Genomic DNA, 20868 nt, shown 5'->3' on the forward strand with positions numbered 1-20868 from the left:
AGTTGAATATACATAACTTTGAGTTAAGTTCCACTTTTCATACCCTGCATAGGACACACTCTCTGAATTTAAAAAAAAAACATCAATTGAATAACATCAAGACCCTTCACTATTTAATTCAAATTATGATCTAACCCAAATTATATATTTAAAAAACTTGTTAGAATTGGAATTAAGGTCTTGAGGAAAAACAGCATGGAGATTAAAGATCCATTCCTTTATGCAATAATGTAATGATCACCCCTGCCCACTAGGAAATGTAATGGGGAAATTGCCTTAACTTATATAGAGAACCTTACAGTTTGACACAATGTAATATACAATTCTGTTTTGTCACAGTACTGTGTTAATAAAATGCAACATAAGAACTCCACTGACCTTCCTAAAACTGCAAAGACTGACTCACATGAGGCAAGATCTCTTTTAGGGGTCTGGAGTGCAAGCCTATGCATGTTTACTTGGAGATAAATCTGAGTTTGATGGCACTTGCTTCCAAGAAAATATGTTTAGGATTGCAGCCCAAATTAAATCTGTAATTGTGCTGGGTTACTTGTATGTGTATTTAAATACAAAATTTTAGTAGTATAATATTTAATTATGCTTTCTTAAAGAAAAGAGAATGTTTATATTTGCCATAGATTATGCTCCTATTTGTGGTGTGTATATCTTGTATATTGGTGATTTCAGCTTAAGGAGCTACTCTTTGTGACTTTGAGCAGTGTTCTTCAGATTATAGTATTGTAAGATAGTTCAAGTAAATATAACAGTATTATTGCCTAGCTATAAGTTTTAGTAACTGGTTTGTAAGTTTTAGCAAATGCCTATTCTTTTTTCTATAACTGTGAAATATGCTAGGAATACTGTGATCTTAGCTTTGTTTATGCCCCCTATACCCTACCCTCTTTATAAATGTTTCAAGTCTTCTTTGGAGCTGGGTAAGCACCTTATCCCTTTTGATCTTTGCATTTTGATGTTGTCCCATGTACTATTTTAGAGAGGAAGGAGAAGGGGAACCATTTACATCATGTTACTTCAGTATACTTACTTGGTGTAGAGAGTCTTATTTCTTCTGCCAAGGCAAAAAGTCATCTTCTGTCTATAATATGTCCAAATTATTGACTGAAGCAGAATTTTGTATCTACAATCGCAAATGTTCAGATAAATGAGACCAACAGTGTAAGTTTAGAAGATGTAACTGAACAGGAAATCTTTATGCTGTGGTATCAAGTTTTTCACATATGCAATTATCCTTTTGAAAAGATCAGCAAGTTCAGTAGCATGTGTATTTTTCAGTTCCCTGATATAATGCATTCAAAGTGATTATCTGCTGGACTTTAAAGCATTGAAGATATCTGTAAAGAAACATTTAAAGGAATGATAAAGCTACTAAGCTGCTTATCATTCATTTATAGCATAACAGAAAAATCTTAGCTGGAGCGGTAAAATGTGAAATTCTGGTCCTTAGGCTAGCTGAGCCAACAACTGTGTGTAGAACAAGATGTGCCAACTCCTGTCCCAGTTCGATGTCACAAACCATGAATTGCACTGACTGGCTGAATCCACATTACCTCCGCGCATCCCGGTGTTGCACTAAATGTTCGCTAAACACCCGGAAGTATAGCGTCTTTCAAGCGCGAAATTGCGCTTGAAAGACGCTATACTTCCGGGTGTTTAGCGAACATTTAGTGCAACACCGGGACGCGCTGAGGTAATGTGGATTCAGCCATATTGCAGGGATGAGATTGGCTAAATTGTTGATAATACAATTTAAGAATACAAAATAACCAAAAATGTTCCTAAGAGAAAAAAAAATGTAGTGCAAAGCCATAATCCAGCAATACTCAGGACCCATGAAACAATACAGCTCCTTAGGGACATAAATGTTTTCCTACAGAATAGCACAGATTATGCTTTATTACAAAATTATTTATACTATGTATACTGCACTTGAGCATTTGATTGCCTTGAACAATGCCTCAACATCAATTAAGCAGTCTTTTATCCTTGTACTGGATTTGTATTAAATAATCATTTTTAATTTGTGCTAAATTTGACAGTAGTTGTCTACTGCTATCAATATGTATATTCAATAGGTTAATTGAAAAAATTCGTGGAAAAGGATCAATTTCTGGCAGTGCTTAAATGGACAAAGTATATCTACAGTATCTGAAGATCTTACATTTGTGATTTGAGGAAAATCAGACTATATTATTATTTTTAATTGTCTGCTGTGTACTCAATTCATATTTTAAGTCAAATTTTAAAACTTATATATATAAGCAGTAGCTGTTTTAGAATGGAAGGTAGTTTCTGATTTTAAAATGATAAATTCCCTATTTTTCACATACATTATCAGATAGGATCAATGACAGCAATATAATATAATAAATGATAAGGTTTAATTAAAAACTATTTTGCAAAGTAAAATGCTGATTGCTGTTCAAAAATATTTTATAATGTAGTGATATTTCATAAATAATGTTATATAATGATATACCAAAAATATTTTCTTATTGAAATTCAGGAGAAATTGCATAAAAAAGAACAGGAACTAAAGAAAAAGTTCTTTAACCATTATGGTTCACATAGAAGAAAACTTAAACATAAAGTTGCATATCTAATCTTTGTTGCCATGCCTGACGGGGAGAAAGGGGAACAGCAGTTATGGACTCGATTCTACAGTTGGAGCTGTTCCTCACAGGATCAGTTCTCAAAAATGCTGTTGACCTTCACATTTATCCACAAAAGAGCTTGACTTGTGGTAAAAGATGATGTGCTTGATCAGAGTTAAGCCCACCTTAATTAGAGTTAAGCACACGCTGAGGTGAAATTTTCAGTACTGTGGAGAATCTAGACTTGTTAGTGTGCTGCTTTCTGGGACCACCATTAATATCAATAGGAATTTCATAATTTCCTGAAATGGATATATAATCAAGCCCTCTGTCCCACTGAAGTCCACTGGATCTTGGGGGACTGCTTGCAAATATACATGAATAGGTCCATGGAGTGGGCCAGGTCCTTGTTTGGTGAACATTTATACAAGTCTGTCTTAAAGTAATGTATATACAAGAACCAGGGAACTGGAGCTGGTTTAGGGTGATTCTGCATGTCTCGGCATAGCGCTATACTCACGCAACGAGGGCGTTTTCCTGGCGCAATTTCTGATGTCATCGCACCATGATGCCGCTCTCGAGGCATGATGATGTCAGAAATCATGCCAGGAAGACCCCCCTCGTTGTGTGAGTCACCCTATTTTGCTTGCTAACAGATATTATTGTGTACTTGCTGTTTGTAATCTCTGCTCCTTTATTTCAGTATATGTTATTCATATCATTAATAACTAATGTCTGCATTTTCAGCTGTGAAACCTGCTCACTGCCAGAACCTGGTAGAGTCTCTTTAGAATCAAGTTGAATTTATTCTTGTAGAATAGTACCTTATGATTAAAAAAAAAAGTCACATAATAATGTTTTGAACACTGTGATATTCCAAGGTGTGTTTATTGTACTAGTTTTATATTGTAAAACTAGAGACAGAGATTAGATTTTTTTTTTAGTCTTTTAAAATGTTGATAAAAATCGTGGCTTAGCCATGAAAGAACTCTCCATATATCCATGTTATTTATATAAAACCTGTGTGATCTTTTGCTTTAATTAAACTAAAACTTAACCACATATGTTGTGGCTAATCAGTATTTATTAACAATGACATTCAGTTTGTTTCTCAATCAGTCCCACTTTCTCTGTGAATGACTCCATGACACAATGTATTTTTCAATTATATGGTTTGGAAGACATTTCTAATTTTCCTGATGGAAAAATCTTGTGGTACATTTCATATATTTTCTAGTTTCCTGTGTAATTTTAATTGCCACTTCCTGATATGAAAGAGTTCACACTAAGAGGGCTTATTTATTTATGTTATTTATAGTCTGCCTTTCTCACTGAAACTCAAGGCAGATTATGAACATCAGCTGGGAACAATACAAACATCAGCTGGGACATTCAATAAAAATATAGTAGGGTAAGAATGGCAGAGTTTGAAAACAAGCAGAAATACAATACAGAACTGAGAAACAATGCTGAAACAAAACATCAGCAAATTGATGAGAGACATATTAAACAGCATGGAACTATCCCGTAGGAGCATACTTACAGCAACAGACAGTATAAAGTGATATAGTTTATAGTTCTTAATCCTTTACCAACACAACTCTCTGAACCATTTTCTTACAGCACAACCCAATCACCTGTGTAAGAAAGCCTTCCTGAATAGTCCAGTTTTGTATTGTTTGCAGAAAGCCAGGAGAGAGGAACCTGGCAGGCTATTCCAGAAGGTGGTCCACCACAGAGAATGCTTGTCCACAGGCAGCCATTGATTTTGCCCATTTGCAGGGTGGCACCTGCTGAAAGCCCTGTTCACATGAGTATAACTACAGTGGTGGAGCATAGGGAGACAGAGGAGTCTACAAAAGTTGAAAGATGGCGGATAATATGGCTATGGTTTGAAAGCTTCACTGGAAAAGCATTTCCCATTCTATGGGTCATGAACCAAAAATGGGTTGCAAAGCCTCTGAAAGTGGGTCACAGGCCAGCCCTCTCTAATGTCCACGCCTGCCCTTTGTGCCACTTGCTTTCTCTCCCCTTCCTCCTTGCCAGCTTCTCACATTCTCCCTTCTTCCTCCCTTTGCAACAATAATGAGGGGAAAAGTCATCCAGCAAGGATTGACTTTATGGTTGTTGCTGAAAAAAAGTGGGGAGCGTGTGAAGAGTGGAGGGAAATTCTTTTAGGTGTGCACAAAAGTGAGGAGAAAGAGGCACATATGTGGACTTCATCTTGGTGCTGCTCCCTCAACAGCGTGACCTCTTTCCCAGCTCCTCATAGAAAGTCACGGTCCCCTACCTGCTGTAGGAGATGTACCACACCAGCTCCTCAACTTCACACATCTCCTCTGCCCCCCTCCATGTGCCTTCTCAAATTCCAGCTCTGGTCCAGCTGGTGGAGGAGGAGACAACAGTGAGAGTACCCCAGTCACAAGTATTTGACGGGTGGGGGGGGGGAAGCCTTGTGAATCTTTCAATCAGAGGAAGACTCATTAAGCCTCTTTTTTGTTAAGGTGTTTTCTCAAGATAGATGGCTATTCCTCCACCATTAAGGCTGCCAATAAAACTTTTAAAAACAGCCTTTATAACACAAATGTTTTAACCAATACTAAATTGCTCCTTTGTTATCACACCTTCTCCCCCCACACCTGGCATGTTCTACGGATTGACTTCGTTGCTGTAATGCAGACCTCTTAATTTCCCTAGTCAGCCAATCAGTGATGTGTGGATTAAATCTTTTCTCTGCTAACAAAAAGAGCACTAATAAAGGTCTACCTTTCAGGCACTCTGAAGGCAGTTAAATGTGATATAATGCTCAGTGTTAAGCATTTTTGAACAAACAGCTGGTGAGCACATTTGACTTCTTATACATGGTGGTTCTTACCCAATGATAAAAGAACCATGTTTAGATGGAAACTAGGGGAGCTTTCTCAGCTTGTACCACACTAATCCTTTTATATGATACAAATGTTGAAAACTAGGCCATTTTACATGTGATTTACCTGCACTGATACCTGACTATGGAAACAGTATCTTCCATATATTAGTTGGTATTTCTTTCTGCACTGCATATGAATGATAACAGATAAGGAATCAAGTAAAACATCTCCTGACGGCTGCTAGAGTGAGTTCCTTAGAATCTTGGAGGGAAGAGGGAACAATGGAGAAGCAAAGGGTGGTCAAAGGCTGGAATGTAACCTCTATATGCAGTGTACTTCAGAAGTTCAGTTGCTTCATAGTGCTGCCTCCTTTGTGTGATATATGCTGGTTTATCAAAAGCATTTGATTGGCTACTGAAGAAAATGGGATGCTGCACTAGATGGGTACAAGGTCATAGTTTGCTTGGGGCACAAAATTTGGACTGGTGGGTTACTACCAAAAAGACTGAGAAACCATGCATTGGACGATCGTCCAGTAGGGATGTCCAAACTCTTATGTGTTCAGATTGTGTCTCAGTTGCCAGTTGCCAATATCCTTCCCCCCCCCCACCGCCCCAATTGATGATCAGGTTGAGTATTCGCTGAGCCATTCATCAGAGTTTACAGGGCAACCGTGCATCTACATGTGTGACTGGCCTTTGTGCATGTCTGCTGAATAACATATACAATTTCGTGAAGGGACACAGGAGCTGTATTCTCTCCCCCTCCTTCCCCGCTCCACATCAGTAGTTAGCCACAGCCAAGTAGCCTACTGCTCACACAACAAAGAAAGAAAACTGCAAGAAACTACAGTTAACAGCAAATACACTTGCATCTTTTATGGTATATTTTACTTCAACTGCTTATGAAACACTCCCTTTTGGGCTCCACTCCATACACACTCCCTCTCAGATCCAGAATGACCAAGGTGTGTGGTCTATCTGTTAATCATGCTCAGAGACAGTGGCGTAGCATGGGGGGGGGGGGCAAGAGGATCAGTCGCCCTGGGAGCATAATTTTGAGGAGATGCTACGGGGTGCCACGCCAAGGACAGCTTGCACTCTGCGGGAGGCCACCTTCGATGCCCTGGCTGCCTGCTGCACCAATGAGCGCTGAGCTGGCCGTTCTGCAGCTGAAGAGCGTGCCGAGCTGTTGGCAGCAGCGTAGGTGGCTGCCATGGAGGGCTGCCTGATGAGGGTGGGGAGGTGAGTGGCCCGAATTGCAGAAGTGCTCCTGCGCCCTGTGCAATGACATCACTTCCAATGACGTCATTGTGCAGTCCCAGGAGCATGCACACGCTTTGTGAGCACATGTGTGGAGCCCAGGAATTGCCCCAGGCACTCCAAACCCACACTACGCCGTTGCCCAGAGATCAAGGCTAGTAGCAAAAAAACACTACTGCTCAGCTGCCAACCAGTTTGTAAGGGGTTTGGGATGTTTGCTGCCCCAGTGAATTCATCCCATGATCCACACACTCGCCATAATCGTGCTAATCAAATATGGTAAAGTTTGTCTGATGAACTAATTTGCAGCATGCTATTCCAGTTTCAAAAAATGTCCACACCTAACTGTCATAAGTAATGTTGAATGCACCTATGAGATTATGGTATGTCAGCATATTTAACATGTTTATTTTAGGAGTTTACAGTCAACTGTGACAATGTTTTCGAGCTTCTTTCCATATCCATGGCAACTACAGAAAAGATGCAATGTACTAACCAGCCACTGAATCTTGAAAGAGTTGTTTAATGCTGTGGTGTGCACAGATTTCTGTCTTTTTTTTTGCATGACATTGCATTTATTCTAAAAAAAAACCCTAGGAAGGCAGATGTAGTCAGTCCTACTCTCACATCCTACCAATGCTTTCTTTTCCTTCTTATGATCCCTGCCACCAGTCCTGTTTTTTAAATGAACATGTTCCACAGGCATATGAGGTACCTACTGACTATTGTACAAAGGAGAGATATGGTATCCATTTAGTGTATTACCTGATGAGTATACAGTGTATATATGAACAGGATACTTACACCACTTATAGTTGAAAAATGATTGAGGCATAAAAAATAAAAATTAAAAGGCTTGGGAAATCTATGGCTGGAGCCATAGAAAATGTGCTGGCAGAGATATGTAAAATCCATATTCCAGTTATCTCATCAACAGTCTGGTTTTAATAGTTAATTTGTATAATTTGTTTAGAATTTAATAGATAAAAATATTATCCCTCAAACAATTCCAATAAAAATACATATAGCATGTGGGGTATAATTTCTACCCCAAACAAGATTTCAGGGTAGAAATCGTCCCACAAAACCAATAATACTTATGGTGGTAGAAGTCATTGAATTTGACAATACCGAAACATAATACCAAAACAATACCAAAACACAGCTTTAAAACATACTTTCACAAGGCAGATTTTTCCCCCTTCAAGTATATATGTGGTGTAGTGGTTAGAGTACTGGACTAGGATCTGGGATACCCAGGTTCAAATTCCTACTTTGCCATGGAAACTCACCATGTGGCCTTGGGCCAGTCACACACTCTCAGCCTAACCTACCTCACAGGGTTGTTATAAGGAGAAAATGGAGGATGTGGTGGTAGTTGCCAATCACAACAACTTCTCCATCATTTCTCTCATTTGTGCAGGACTGTTAGTTAAATATTGAACTACACACAACTAACAGAAGCACCCAACATTTTAAATACTGCAGTCAAATTGACAAAGCATACCCAGTTCCGGTTGCTTTAGCTGAGTCTGGGATAAAGGAGTGCCTCAGACAAAGAGGTCAACAGCTGTGCTTTATAAGCAAATACATTTTTCAACCACTTACTCACTTCCAGGTAAGCCCATTTCTGCCAGGGTGGAATCCTGTAGATATCCACTGCTGGATCAGGAAGTATGTATGTGAAATGAGTGGTACAGTTGCATATCCAGAGCTGAGGGCTGTGTCTGCAGTTCTGTTTGCTGTATTAAGGCTGAATGGATAGCACTTCTCAAGCTAGGGTGGCACTGACACCTTTTTGGAAAATAGGGACATGTGTTGGATCCAGTGGTGATTTTCCTCTGGCAGAAGGGAGGATTTTTATGTATTCCCTCCTCCCAGACCCCCACTTACATCCCATTCTGTTCCTGAGGGTTCCCTGTTTTTGGGGAACTTGACAGATACAACAGGAGAAGATTGGAAGGAAATTTCCTTTTCACTGACAAAAGTACCTTCTTTTTTTTTAAAAAAAAGGCACTGCTGGACCTAATCCATTGAATAGCTGAATGTGGAGCACTACTTGTAATGTTCTCTGCTGTACATATACATATACATCTCTGAATCAGGGTAAATCATTGAAGGGTATTTCATGCTCTAGTTTCTCACACGGAGACCCACAAAATGGCTGGACCTGGCTAAAGAAGCAGTGCAGATGCTCTTGTTGCCAACAAGGCTCATTTTATATATGCAATCAGCAGCTGTTCTTAGAAAGCAACTCATGATGTGTCTCTAGCACTTTTACCATAATATTCCAACCTCCTCTTCTTTTGTAGTTTGGTATTAGCGAATAATGTGAGAGCACCATTGTGTGGGGGTTCTTCAAAGGAATGGCTTATCCTGCGAAGCAGCTTCCACACACAGTTTGCATTTTATGCCACACACTGCTGTGTGTCAGCTAAGGGTTAGCAGCAACTAGTAACAATTAACAGGATGAAATCTGGTACCTAGTCCAGTACAACCTGCTTTCTAGAAATGACTTTTGGTGAACTCAAAAGCTTTCCTTGCTACTTTCTGATACTTATGTTGATACTAACAAAAGCTATGCTAGCATTGCAGCTGGAAACTCGGGTAGAAAAGCAGGGGGAGGCACCAGGAGCCAGGGTCAAAACTTTGCAGCATCCTTGGAAGACCAGATTGGTTCCCCCCCCCCACACACACACACACAGACCACCCTTCAATGTTTGTTGGCTTTGGAAAATTAGAAAAACTGCAATCCTAAACACATTTAGTAAGTCTTATTGAACTCAGTGGGATTACATTTGAGAAATACCTGTGCTTAGGACCATGCTGCATAATATACTGTATGTTTCCTCATCCATTGTATTTGTATTCTCCCCTTCTCCCAAAGACATTATGCATGGTCCACCCACCCTACCCATTTTATGACAGGGAACAGGGTTACTAAAATGTGTGCAGAAATGGACACGTGTGGCCTTTACCACTACAACAACAATAAAAAATGGCAAACGGTATCTGATGGATGTCTGCCTGTCAAAGGTGTAGACTTTTTTCAGGAGGAAAAGCTAGCCAGGACTGGTGGCTGCAAAGGCAGGATTGTTGGTCCCTTTGCAAATTAACATGGAATATATGCGGGGCTGACCAAGGCTCTGAACACAAGTCTCTCTACACGACTTACAGAGGAGGCTCAAGTGACTTACTTTCTGTGAGGTTTTATATTCAAGTGTAAACTGGCTCCCTGGCAGTGCATATGTACCCACAATGGGAGAACAACTTGATCCGTACTTGATCCTACTCCTGATGTCTTGTGTACACGTGAAGCCATTTCCCCAGCTGCATGAGTGTCCTCACACCCGATCAGCCAACCACGCCCAGCTCAGGGCGCCTAATCCCCGGGCCCTGGGGTCGAGTCCTACACGCTGGCTGGGGGACGGTTCCTCTCTCGGCACCGTCCCTGGGCTGCCGCTCCCCCAGCTCGGCCGCAGCCTTCCTCCAGGAACCACGAACGAGACCATTGGGCGGCCGGAGCCGCAGCTCTCCCAAGCCTGCCCCCTAGCGGGCGTCTCCCCGCGCCGCCTTTCGGCTGCCTTCGCCGTGGGAAAGCGGCTAGCGATGGGCGCTGGTGTGCGGCCAGCCTTGCCCGGCCGCCGGCGGAGCTGAAGCGGTGGCTGTGTGGCGGGCGGGCAGCCTGCGGCCGGCGGGGCGATGAAATTCCCGGGCTCGGTCCTGGCCTCGCTCTTCCTCTTCGTGGCCGAGACTGCGACGGCCCTATACCTGAGCAGCACCTACCGCTCGGCCGGCGACCGCATCTGGCAGTCGCTGACGCTGCTCTTCGCGCTGCTGCCCTGCGTGCTGGTGCAGTTCAGCCTGGTCTTCATCCACCGCGACCTCAGCAGGGACAGGCCGCTTGTGCTGCTGCTCCACATCCTGCAGCTGGGGCCCATTGTCAGGTGGGCGCCTCCTGGGCCGAGCCCTGCGGCATCCCGGAGCACCGGCGGGCGGGGCGGGCCTGAGCTTGGATTCCGCGCGGGGGGGGGGGGCTGTCACGCGTCAGAACGCCGAACCGCGCGAGATAGCAGAACCGGGCCGGAGGTCGTCAGATGACTCGCGCTTTCCTTTAACCTGGAGTCACTGGCTAGGGAGAGGTGGCCCTTCGCTGCGCGCGATCCAAGATGGCACGTTCTCCTCCTTGTTGACTGGTTTGGGTTCTGAGCACAAAGCGATTTAGGAATCCATTGTAGCTGTGATATGGGGCATCTGTCCAGTTGCGTTGTGCAGCTTTGCATGCTACCTGTAGCTATGGCTATGGCACGCCCATACATAGAAGTTATCTCTGTGGGAAGGGAGGGAGAAGAGAAGGGTGTGTGTGTGTGTGTGCACTCCACCTGTTTGCTTACGCTACTATACTGAGTGCGTGAACAATATTGGAACCCCCCCCCCCTTAATTTCTTGTGGGTCACATGCAAGGACACATCTTGGCCTTTGCTTTACCAGAATATTCTGTATGATCCTGTTGCATTTTATTTATTCTTATAATATATTCTCCACGCACATAATTCATAATCCTAGAGGCTATTTCATGTTTGGTACTTTGTCCCTTTCAAGATGTAGACACGTTTACAACTTGGAGGCAAATAACACCATGAGATCTCAGAATCCACTGTAAACAAAAGTGAACTCCAGCACATTCTCAAGCAGTGTTTAAAGCAGGAAGTTCCCAGTTCATTTGCCATAAACTCAGTAAGTGGCTTTAAGCATGCTAGTATAAGCCTCAGGCTTCCCCTCCTGAATCTGCAATATGGGAATAAAGGGGGATGATTGTTTCCTCCCATCAGCTACTTCTCTGCCTCTACATGGAAAAGCAGCTAGAAGAAAAGGTGAAGCAGCACCTCCCAGTTCCTCTGCTCCCCGTTGTTTCCTCTTCTAGCTGCATTACATGCAGGGGGACGAGTGCACTGGGTGCCTGCCTCCTTGCTTTGAGAAGAGGATCCTTAGCCTGTGAGTGTAGAGTCATACCATCTAGGCAGGTAGAGAAACTCACTTCTGTCTAATCAGAGGTGCTATTTAAAACAATCAGGACGCGTGTATGAGTTTACCTTGTGTAATTCCTTCTCTCTTTCCCTCCAGGTGTGTGGAAGTTTTTTATATTTATTTTCATGCAGGGAGAGTGGAAGAACCTTATGTCAGCATCACCAAGAAGCGGCAGATGCCCAGAGATGGTCATTCGGAAGAAGTGGAGAGAGAAGTGGGCCAGGCAGAGGGCAAGCTGTTTACGCATCGGTCTGCATTTAGTAGAGCATCAGTGATCCAAGCTTTCCTGGGCTCTGCACCTCAACTGACGCTTCAGCTGTATATATGTGTCCTGCAACAGGAGATCACAGCAGCTAGAAGTATGTCATAAATGTGTGTCTTTCTCACTGTTTCTGTTTTGGTAAGAGTTAAAAATAAGGATCCAAGGGGGTTGTTTCACTGCTAACTGCAGAAAAAGCAACGAAGCAGCCAATTTTTAACAGAGGCTTAATGTGTGGAAATGGGCTCCTGTGGCTTCTTGTGGCATGGAGGTGAATAACATTGCCTCATAAAGAACATCCCATTAAGGAGAGGACATTTTTTTCTGCAGGTACTTGGCAGCCTGGTATTGGAGCAAGGAAATGGGGATTCAGATCTCCACTTGGCCACAAAGCTCAGAGGAATGGATGGTCTCAGGCCAGTTTCTGTCTCCCAGCCTAACCAACCTCACAGGGTTGTTGTGATGTTAAAATGGGAGGGGGACAACTGCTTCTTGCTCCATAGAGGAAGGACAAGATGAAAACATAATGATAAACTAAATCATGTAATCTCCAGTCTCAGATGTGCAGAGATTAATTGTAATTAAAAATTTTATCAGATGCAGCACATGACAGGAAATCATAACATGGAATAGTAATAGCAAAATGCCTCCAAAGTGCTGTATTTCACTGTCTAAAATGTCAGATGTAAATTTGAATTTGATATAGTTGTTTTGAAACACTTAAATGTTGGTTACCATTACAGGGGGCATTCAAAAAGAATTACTATTTTAGGAGAATTCGGAGTCATTACCTCAACTGATATACTCATTGGGCTTCACTCCAGTTTGTACTGTGAAGGCTGGTGCCGCTCCTTCCATCACACACGTAGTGTCACATGTGAGGCAGCACTCTACACTGATGTGTGATTCCTTGATTAGTGCAGTTCCCCCCCCCCAAAAAAAGGGGGGAAATGGGGGGGAGGGGAAGCTTCCTGAAGGGGATTTCTCTCCCATGCTCTACTTTGGGTCTCAGTGACTAAAAATGCCTCTCTGAAGAAGCAAAGGCATAATGGATTGGCTCCAGCCAGCTTTTTAAATACAGTCTCTCTTTGCTACATGTCTTTTGTCCAATCAGATTGCATTATTGCAGCATGGCCTTCTTTTGGTGGGCAGCAGGGAACCTCTCTTTTTTTCACTAGCAGAAAAGCTGGTTGGATCTACCCCAATATGTCTTGTAGCAGACGTGCATATAAAATACTCAAGTAATGCTTAGCAAGCCCTGATTTCTGTTGAGAATTTAGATACATGGACAGATATATATGCAGGAGCTTTTGAAGGCACCCTCGACTGGAATAAATATGTGCTGGAAATCTTACTAGCAATTTACCTGGAGGTCTTAAATTAATTCCAGCCCTTTCAATCTCATGGCCAAAGGTTGTGTGGCTTGAATGATAAGAGATCTGTTGAGTACATTGAAATAGCTGGCACTGTAATGGCTATGAAGCTGGCTTTTCAATGGGTTAGTGAAGCAAGCTTCCTGAAGATAGCAAATAAATGGATGGTTGCTAAGCACTAAAATAAATGGAACAGTTGCAAGCTAGCTGGATCAATCCCCCCCCCCCCGCCCTGGCAAAAGTGTAAGTGGCTATGGATGTAAGGTGAACTGTAAAAAGAGGATGTGCAAGAGGTTCTTGTGCTTTGCTTTTCCTGTTTGTGTTATAACATCCAAAGAGGAAGTGTGTTGAGGCGCATGAATTCCACATGCATTTGGAATTTTGTATCTTGTGTGCGAGATGTCTCAATTCTTCCTTCACTTACCAAGAAGACTGGAAAGCAAAAGCATATTTAACACATCTACATTTTTGCACTTCTGAATAATTTGCAAAGTGTTTCTCATTTACCATCGTTCCGGTAACCAGCCTATACATGTGTATGTTGGACACGTGTTTCATTTGAATGGGCCTACATACTAAACTACATTTCCTATACTGTCTTTCAGTCCAATTCTAGATTTAGGTTTTAATATCTGGTTAGGCAAGAATATGTCCAATATCAAGCATGCAACAGCAATGAATACCGCCCCACCCCCCATAAAAGTGTTGTGTAACATACTTCTCAAGCAGGTGTGTGAGAGAGAGAGATTGAGGGGAGAACAGAGATTGCCTGTCCTATATGTGGATATGTGTGTGGATCCTCCACAGTATTCTTTGGTGACAGTTCAAGTGGTCAAAAGCAAAGTCTCAAACATACGAATCCAAGCACACAAAAGCAACCAAAGAAGGCAGGACTGACTATAGCAATGAAGCTGAAATCCAAAGTATGAGACAAAACCAGGCACACAGAGCATGATTTGGGCAAGAATTCTAGCCACAGGGTCAGGCGGTGAGAATGAATGGAATACAAAAGGAATGGTTGTCCTAGGTTTGGGAAGGTTAGGAAAATCTGGTTATACTCAGAAAGAAGCTGATTGGCAGGAGGTGTGATGGGTTCTTACTATATGGGAAAACTTCCCAGTAAGGAAGAAAGGGGAAGTCTTTCCTTCCTGGGGGAGAGGCGTGTTACACCCCATGGTGGTTTTGTCACTTTAAAAGGCATGGAGGGGAGCTCTGCATTGCAGGCCTAATCAGGATCAAGCCCTCATGACATTTTCAAATTACTTTAAAATAGCAATGGCAAACCGTGGTGGGCACGAGTTTTCTGTCACAGAGAGTTTGGCTCTCTGTGACCAACTGTTCCAGTGCAGTCGTTTATGATATCTAGGAATCTTATTTCTATAGCATGTTTCGAGCACATGTTTGCTCAGTCAATGTGAGGGTAGTTGAAGTCACCCTCACATTGCTTTTCCTCACCTCTCTTTCTTACTTCTCCATCTCAAGATCAGCCTCAAGAGTTTGATCAGCTGGGGGAGATAGCACCCTCACTTTTAAGTAACCTATAAGACCCAGTATTTCTACCCATATTGCTTTGGGTTCATTCCCCTAATATTGCTCTCTTCGATATACAATGCAGCACCTCCTCTAAAACAACCCTCCCTGACCTCCACCCCCCATCTCAATAGAGCTTATACACAGGAATGACCATATCCCACTGATTTTCCCCATTTCATGATGTTTCTGAGACACCCGCTGGATCGAAATGGTCATTTAGCACCAGATTCCCCCGTCATGGCTCAAGGGCTTCCAGCACTTATAATACATTTCCCTACCCAACAAGTCTCATCAGCCTGGGCCCCTTTTCTCTGCATCTGGCCTTCCTTTGCCAACCTATTCTCACTCCCAAGTTCTATTGCACTCCTTCAAATATTACACTGAGTGTTTACACTATCGTCCCTTTGGACTGAGTTGTCCCAAACCAGAGGCTCCCCATCTCCTGTTGGCTTTCTCTCTGAGATTAGTTTAAAAGCTGCTCTGCCACCTTGTTGAAGTTAAGTGCTAGTAGTGTGTTTCCCTTTTGGTTCAAGTGAACAGATTTGGCTTGTCCCAGAAAGCTCCCCAGTGCCTAACAAATCTAAACCCTTCCTCCTGGTGCCACTTTCTGCCTAGTAACCTAAATTTTTCCTCCAAGACCACATGACTACATTCCCCTACATGCACCATGACCTCTGACTCCTCCCCAGCAATATCTGCCTAGACTGCATGTAATGTCTGCTGCCCTTGTATCAGGCAGTTAAGTCATCATGCTACCAAAACTCCTGTCACAGACCGTGCTCTCTATATTCCTGATAAATTACCTACTACGCAAAGGTCCCCTCTCCCCAACTTCAGAGGGTTGTCCTCAATACAAGAGGATATTGGTCCATCATCCAAGGAAGGGGACCCATCTAAGGGTTTACCTTACTGGTGTGTCAGGAGAAAACACCATTAACTAAGATGCTGAAGTAACCCCCACCTTTTTGTTAGTTCCAGAGATGTGCTGGTCCTGGAGTATAGTGGAGGGGGAATGAAAAAGGTCAACAAAATGGAGGCTTGATGGCTACACGATATAATGTGACTGAAGGTTGACTATTTTGGCATCTAGTAAGCACTTTCCCTTAAGAAATCAAAACAAAATGAATGGATTGTAACAACAACAACAATAATGATAACAACCAATTTATATGCCGCCCTTCAGGACAACTCAACGCCCACTCAACTTCAGGACAACTTAATGCCCACTTTGCAGTTTACAAAGTACGTTATTATTATCCCCACAACAAAACACCCTGGGAGGTGGGGGGATTTTTTAATTGTATTATTTGTATTGAATTAAGCATTTCCTGTCATGGAAAAATTGCAGAAAGGGTGGATTTATAGTTTTCAGCTATAGTTTCTAAGTGTTAGACTTCTGACTCCTTAATGTTAGAATACAATTAATATGTTGTGTTTATGTATCCATGTATATTGAAAGAAGGAAGAACAGGAGAACCAAGAATGGAGTAGAAATCCTGGCTCCCTTAGGGATGTTACTTTCTGTCAGCCTCAGTTTACCATCTGTGAACTGGGAATAATTGTAACCTAGCTCCTTGTTGCTAGCCCCTTGTCCTGAAAAAGACTGGATGTTGGAACCAGATTAGCAGATGAAGTTTCTATGCTTACTTGGGAGGCATCCTTGTGCAAAGCAACTTGTGCCATCTTTGTTAGCTGTTCTGACCTTGTTCTCATCTGCATCTTTAATATGAGATTAATTTGCCCAGCACCTGTTAAATTAAGGCACTTATAATTGATACCAAATAACAAATTCAAGGCTAAGAGTTTGTGGCTGAGTCAGACACATTTATATTCATTTTTTTTTAAAAAAATCACCGTTTATGGGATGTTCCTGTGCATTCAGTAAGGGCAGTTCAGATATTTTATGTTGGAAAAGAATTGAGAATAAGGGGAAATTATGTGGATATATTTTAGATATCTTTTCTGCATTGTTTTTGCATATAATGCTTTTCCTTATAGTTCATTAAGATATGTTAATGTTAATTTCAGTGCACTCCTGCAAAGTTTTTCCTTTTCACAGAAGAAAATGATCATGTGTAACTCTAATGGGCATGCTACCAATTCTCGGCTGCAGCCATATAGTGCTTTATTACTAATGGAGCAAGTTCAAAAACTGATTTGAGATACCTTTAGACTGAGACTGAATTCATGCTTCAAACTCTTTTCAGCCCTTCTACATTTGTCATACAGATGTGAAAAACAGAAAGGCAGTTCTAATCCATTTGTACCATGAATCGCTTGATGGTCATGTAGAAAGATTGGCAACAGCATCTCAACCTTTCTGCTTTTCACAATCAGGGCCAGCACCAGGGTTTTGTTTCGTTTCGTTTTGTTTGGAGCCTGAGGCCTGCCACGCGCACTCCTTCCCCACACACACACCACGGGGAAAGAGTCTGGACTTCTCCCCCCCCCCTCCCACACACACACAAACTGGAAGAGTTGAGGTGAGACCATCACACACCTTCCTCTCCAGCCTACATAGGGAGGTGAGAATGGGATGGGAAAGAGGGCCCACCCCCTCAGCCCTCCTGCCGGAGTGGGGAGGGGATGAATAGGCTACCCATGAGCTACCCACTAGGGCCAGGGGTACCTTCCCAGGCTGCACTTCCCATAGCAGACTGTAATGCAGGGTGAAAAGGGGGCTGGCTGGTGCCCCTCCACCTGTGGCAATCATTCAGGAAGGACTTCCTGGAAGGACTGCCCCTGTTTACAATGCACATATGAGTTTGGTGATTTTGAGATTACCGGCTCTAAAATCAGATTCTTTATTGTTACTAATTTATACTGACTGTGTCACTTCTAGAGAAAGACACAATGTACTGTGCCTAGTGCAAGTAATGAAAGTAAAGTCTGTAGTGGGTAGAAGATCCTTTTGTTATCTATCTTATACTTTACCCCCCAGGTGGCAAGTGTCTCCCTGCCTGCCAGCTCAATCCCTTACAGCATTCTCTGTCTTTCTCTCATCCCACCCTTCATCAGAAGACCTCAAGGCTATGCACATGATTCTCCCTTCTTCCTCGTGTCTGGGGATGGGAGCTCTGACTCTCACCTGAAAATCTCTGAGGTGCCACAGGATTCAAATCCTGCTGTTCTACTGCAGACCAATATAGCTACCCACCTAAAACTATCTTCTATGTTATACTCCAAACCACACTATGAAGGAGTTTAGACTGTGAGCATGAGAGCCGCAAGATCACCAAAGAATTCATGGCAGAGTGGGTATTTGAACACATGCCCTTGATCCCTAGTCCAACGTTCAGACTGCCATACCTCATTAGCTCTATGAACTTTGTAGAATGTTGTCATTTCACCGGTCTGTGAGAATCAAACCATTTGATAACCAAATAATTATTTTCCTCAGTGGTTTGCACAAAGCAGTTTGGGAGGCTACAAGTGGAAATCAGAAGAACGGGGGGCTGGTTAACTCTTTCCATACCTACTTTTTGGGAAACTTTTAAGCTGCTCCTCCCCCTGCACCATTCTTACTCTCAATTACCACTTCTGTGGTGATTTTGCACTAAAAAAAAAATAAACTGCCAAAGGAAAGAATTTTGCAATCGAGCCCATGGAGCATTTCTGAAGCTGCTGAGAGTGGCAGGACATTTCTCTTGAATCCTAAAGTGGTTGGTTACAACATTATGAGTTGCATCTCCAAGTTCATATCTCCTCATTTCTTCTTCTTTTTTTATATCTCCTCATTTCTAACAAAAGACTTTAGGCAGGCATGTTGGGATTCTTGTTTTTGGCATTTAATGAGTTGAGCTTTAAAGACTATCAGTTTAGTGGCCTCTTTATTTCTGTCTGTGATGTGGTGCTGATTGCAAAGCTCTGATTGATTTTTTTTTCTTTTCCCAGGTATCTTCATGGCACTTTCTCTCCTATCGATAGTATACGGAGCACTGCGCTGCAACATCCTGGCCATTAAGATTAAGTACGATGATTATGACATCAGTGTGAAACCTGCTGCCTACCTCTGCATTTTCCTCTGGCGAAGTTTTGAGATTGCTAGCAGGGTTATTGTTCTCGTCCTCTTCAGTTCAGTCCTTCAAATCTGGATCCTTCCTGTGGTGCTTGTCAATTTCTTTGCCTTTTTCTTCTATCCATGGATTCTCTTCTGGCAAAGTAAGTGTGCTTTGCCAGAAAACATAGAGAAGGCTTTGAGTAAAGTAGGCACTACCATTGTCTTAGGCCTTCTCACTTTTTTGTATGCTGGCATTAATATGTTCTGCTGGTCTGCTGTGCAGCTGAAGCTAGGTGATTCAGATTTAATTGACAAATCCCAGAGCTGGTACAGGCTGGCTTTATATTACATACTAAGATTCTTTGAGAATGCTTTTCTTCTGCTGATGTGGTATATGTATAAGACTGATGTCTACATGTATGTATGTGCTCCATTGCTGGTCTTGCAGCTCCTGATTGGCTATTGCATAGCTGTCCTTTTTATGCTTGTGTTCTACCAGTTTTGCCACCCATGCAAAAAACTTTTTTCATCTAATATTTCAGAAGGATTGCTTGTATGTTTCAAATGTTTTTGTTTTGTCTGCAAACCTGTGACATCCAGCAACTCGGTGGAAAAGGCAGACTTGAAATCCCCAGATGATACTGATAATGATGCACAGGCCAGTTACAAAGCCAATGAATCCCAGAATGGAAATGCCCATCACAGTGTTTCTTCCAATGCCTAGAACAAGTACCTAATGTCAAGAAGGTACTACATTAAAGCAGATCACTAGCTTCAAGATCTCTTTCTCATGTTGTTAATGAACTGGGAGTGTCTAGCCAGATGTTCTTCTAGGCACATATCCCACATGACAGTTTAGTTGAGTCTGTGCATATTGTAGATCTATGCTGTCTATTTGTTTCACATCCGATTATCTGTGTCTTAACAGGAAGGCATGTCCACGTCCTGTTAAGCTGTTGCAGTGCTGCTTTGGTTATTCAGCAAATATGATGGTAACTGGAACGCCTGTCCTCTGATGCCGGTGGCATCATTTCTGGACAACATGTTTCACTATGTAGTCTTTAGATCAGGGGGTTCATAAAATTTTGTCCCAAGAAGTCTCCCTAAGAGTGCAGTCCTAAGCAGAGTTACTCTTGTCTAAGCCCATTGACTTAAATGGGCTTAGACTGGAGTAACTCTTCTTAGGATTGCAATGTAAACCATGAAACAAAGACTAGACAATGACGAAGTAGCTTATTCTAGGAAAGGAGCCAAATTGATTGCAGGAAATGAGAAGGAGCAGAACCCATTACAGTATCATGTGTCTTGCTTTGTTCAGACTGAAGGTTTTCTCTTGTGTCGAGTTTGTTTCCACTGTATACAATATTATCTTCTAGACTAAAACTGGACGCTTCTGAATCCAGACGAAAACACAGAGGAAGAATATAGCTGCTGAATTCAAGCCTTTGAAACTGACCTGCCACATTTTCCTTTCAAGTGCCACAAATGTTGACTCTCTCCAGAAGGCAGCTTAAAGACTTGGTCTTTTGATTTTTTTTTTGTTTCGATATGATCATGTAAATTTTGTTTTTGCTTTGTAAGGTGCTAAGCAGATTCTGGTGAATGGGTACATGGGGAATGCCATTTATAAGTAGTATATAAGCAAGAGTTTCATTGATAGAAGTGTAAATAATGCATTAAAATCAGTGTATCATTTTATCTAAATACTTCAACTTCTAATGTTTTCATTAGATTAAACACTACTAATATTTTTGAAAATGAAAGGAAAATACTATTTGCTAGAGCTATTATTTTAAAGCATAGGCTGGATCTTAAAAACTGAGATGAAGGTGCTGCGTGATTTGACTGTGAAGTGTCATCATTGGTTCAAATTCCAGTTAGTTGGGCTTTGTGTAGGTCCTTGCCTGTGACCGGTCTCAGTATTCTTATTG

At 42.2% G+C, this 20868-nt stretch overlaps 1 protein-coding gene across 1 annotated transcript; it reads left to right on the top strand.

Moving 5' to 3' along the window:
* Window positions 1-10446: 10446 nt before the first annotated feature.
* On the top strand, window positions 10447-20515 carry XK (X-linked Kx blood group antigen, Kell and VPS13A binding protein). The gene is made up of 4 exons (XM_054974175.1): window positions 10447-10691; window positions 11869-12131; window positions 18832-19098; window positions 20314-20515. Exons 1-4 carry the CDS (start codon window positions 10447-10449, stop codon window positions 20316-20318), a joined length of 780 nt encoding a protein of 259 aa, XP_054830150.1. The 3' UTR covers window positions 20319-20515.
* The last annotated feature ends 353 nt before the right edge of the window (window positions 20516-20868 follow it).

This window comes from Eublepharis macularius, chromosome 3 (assembly GCF_028583425.1).
Source record: "Eublepharis macularius isolate TG4126 chromosome 3, MPM_Emac_v1.0, whole genome shotgun sequence".
Lineage (NCBI taxonomy): Eukaryota > Metazoa > Chordata > Lepidosauria > Squamata > Eublepharidae > Eublepharis > Eublepharis macularius.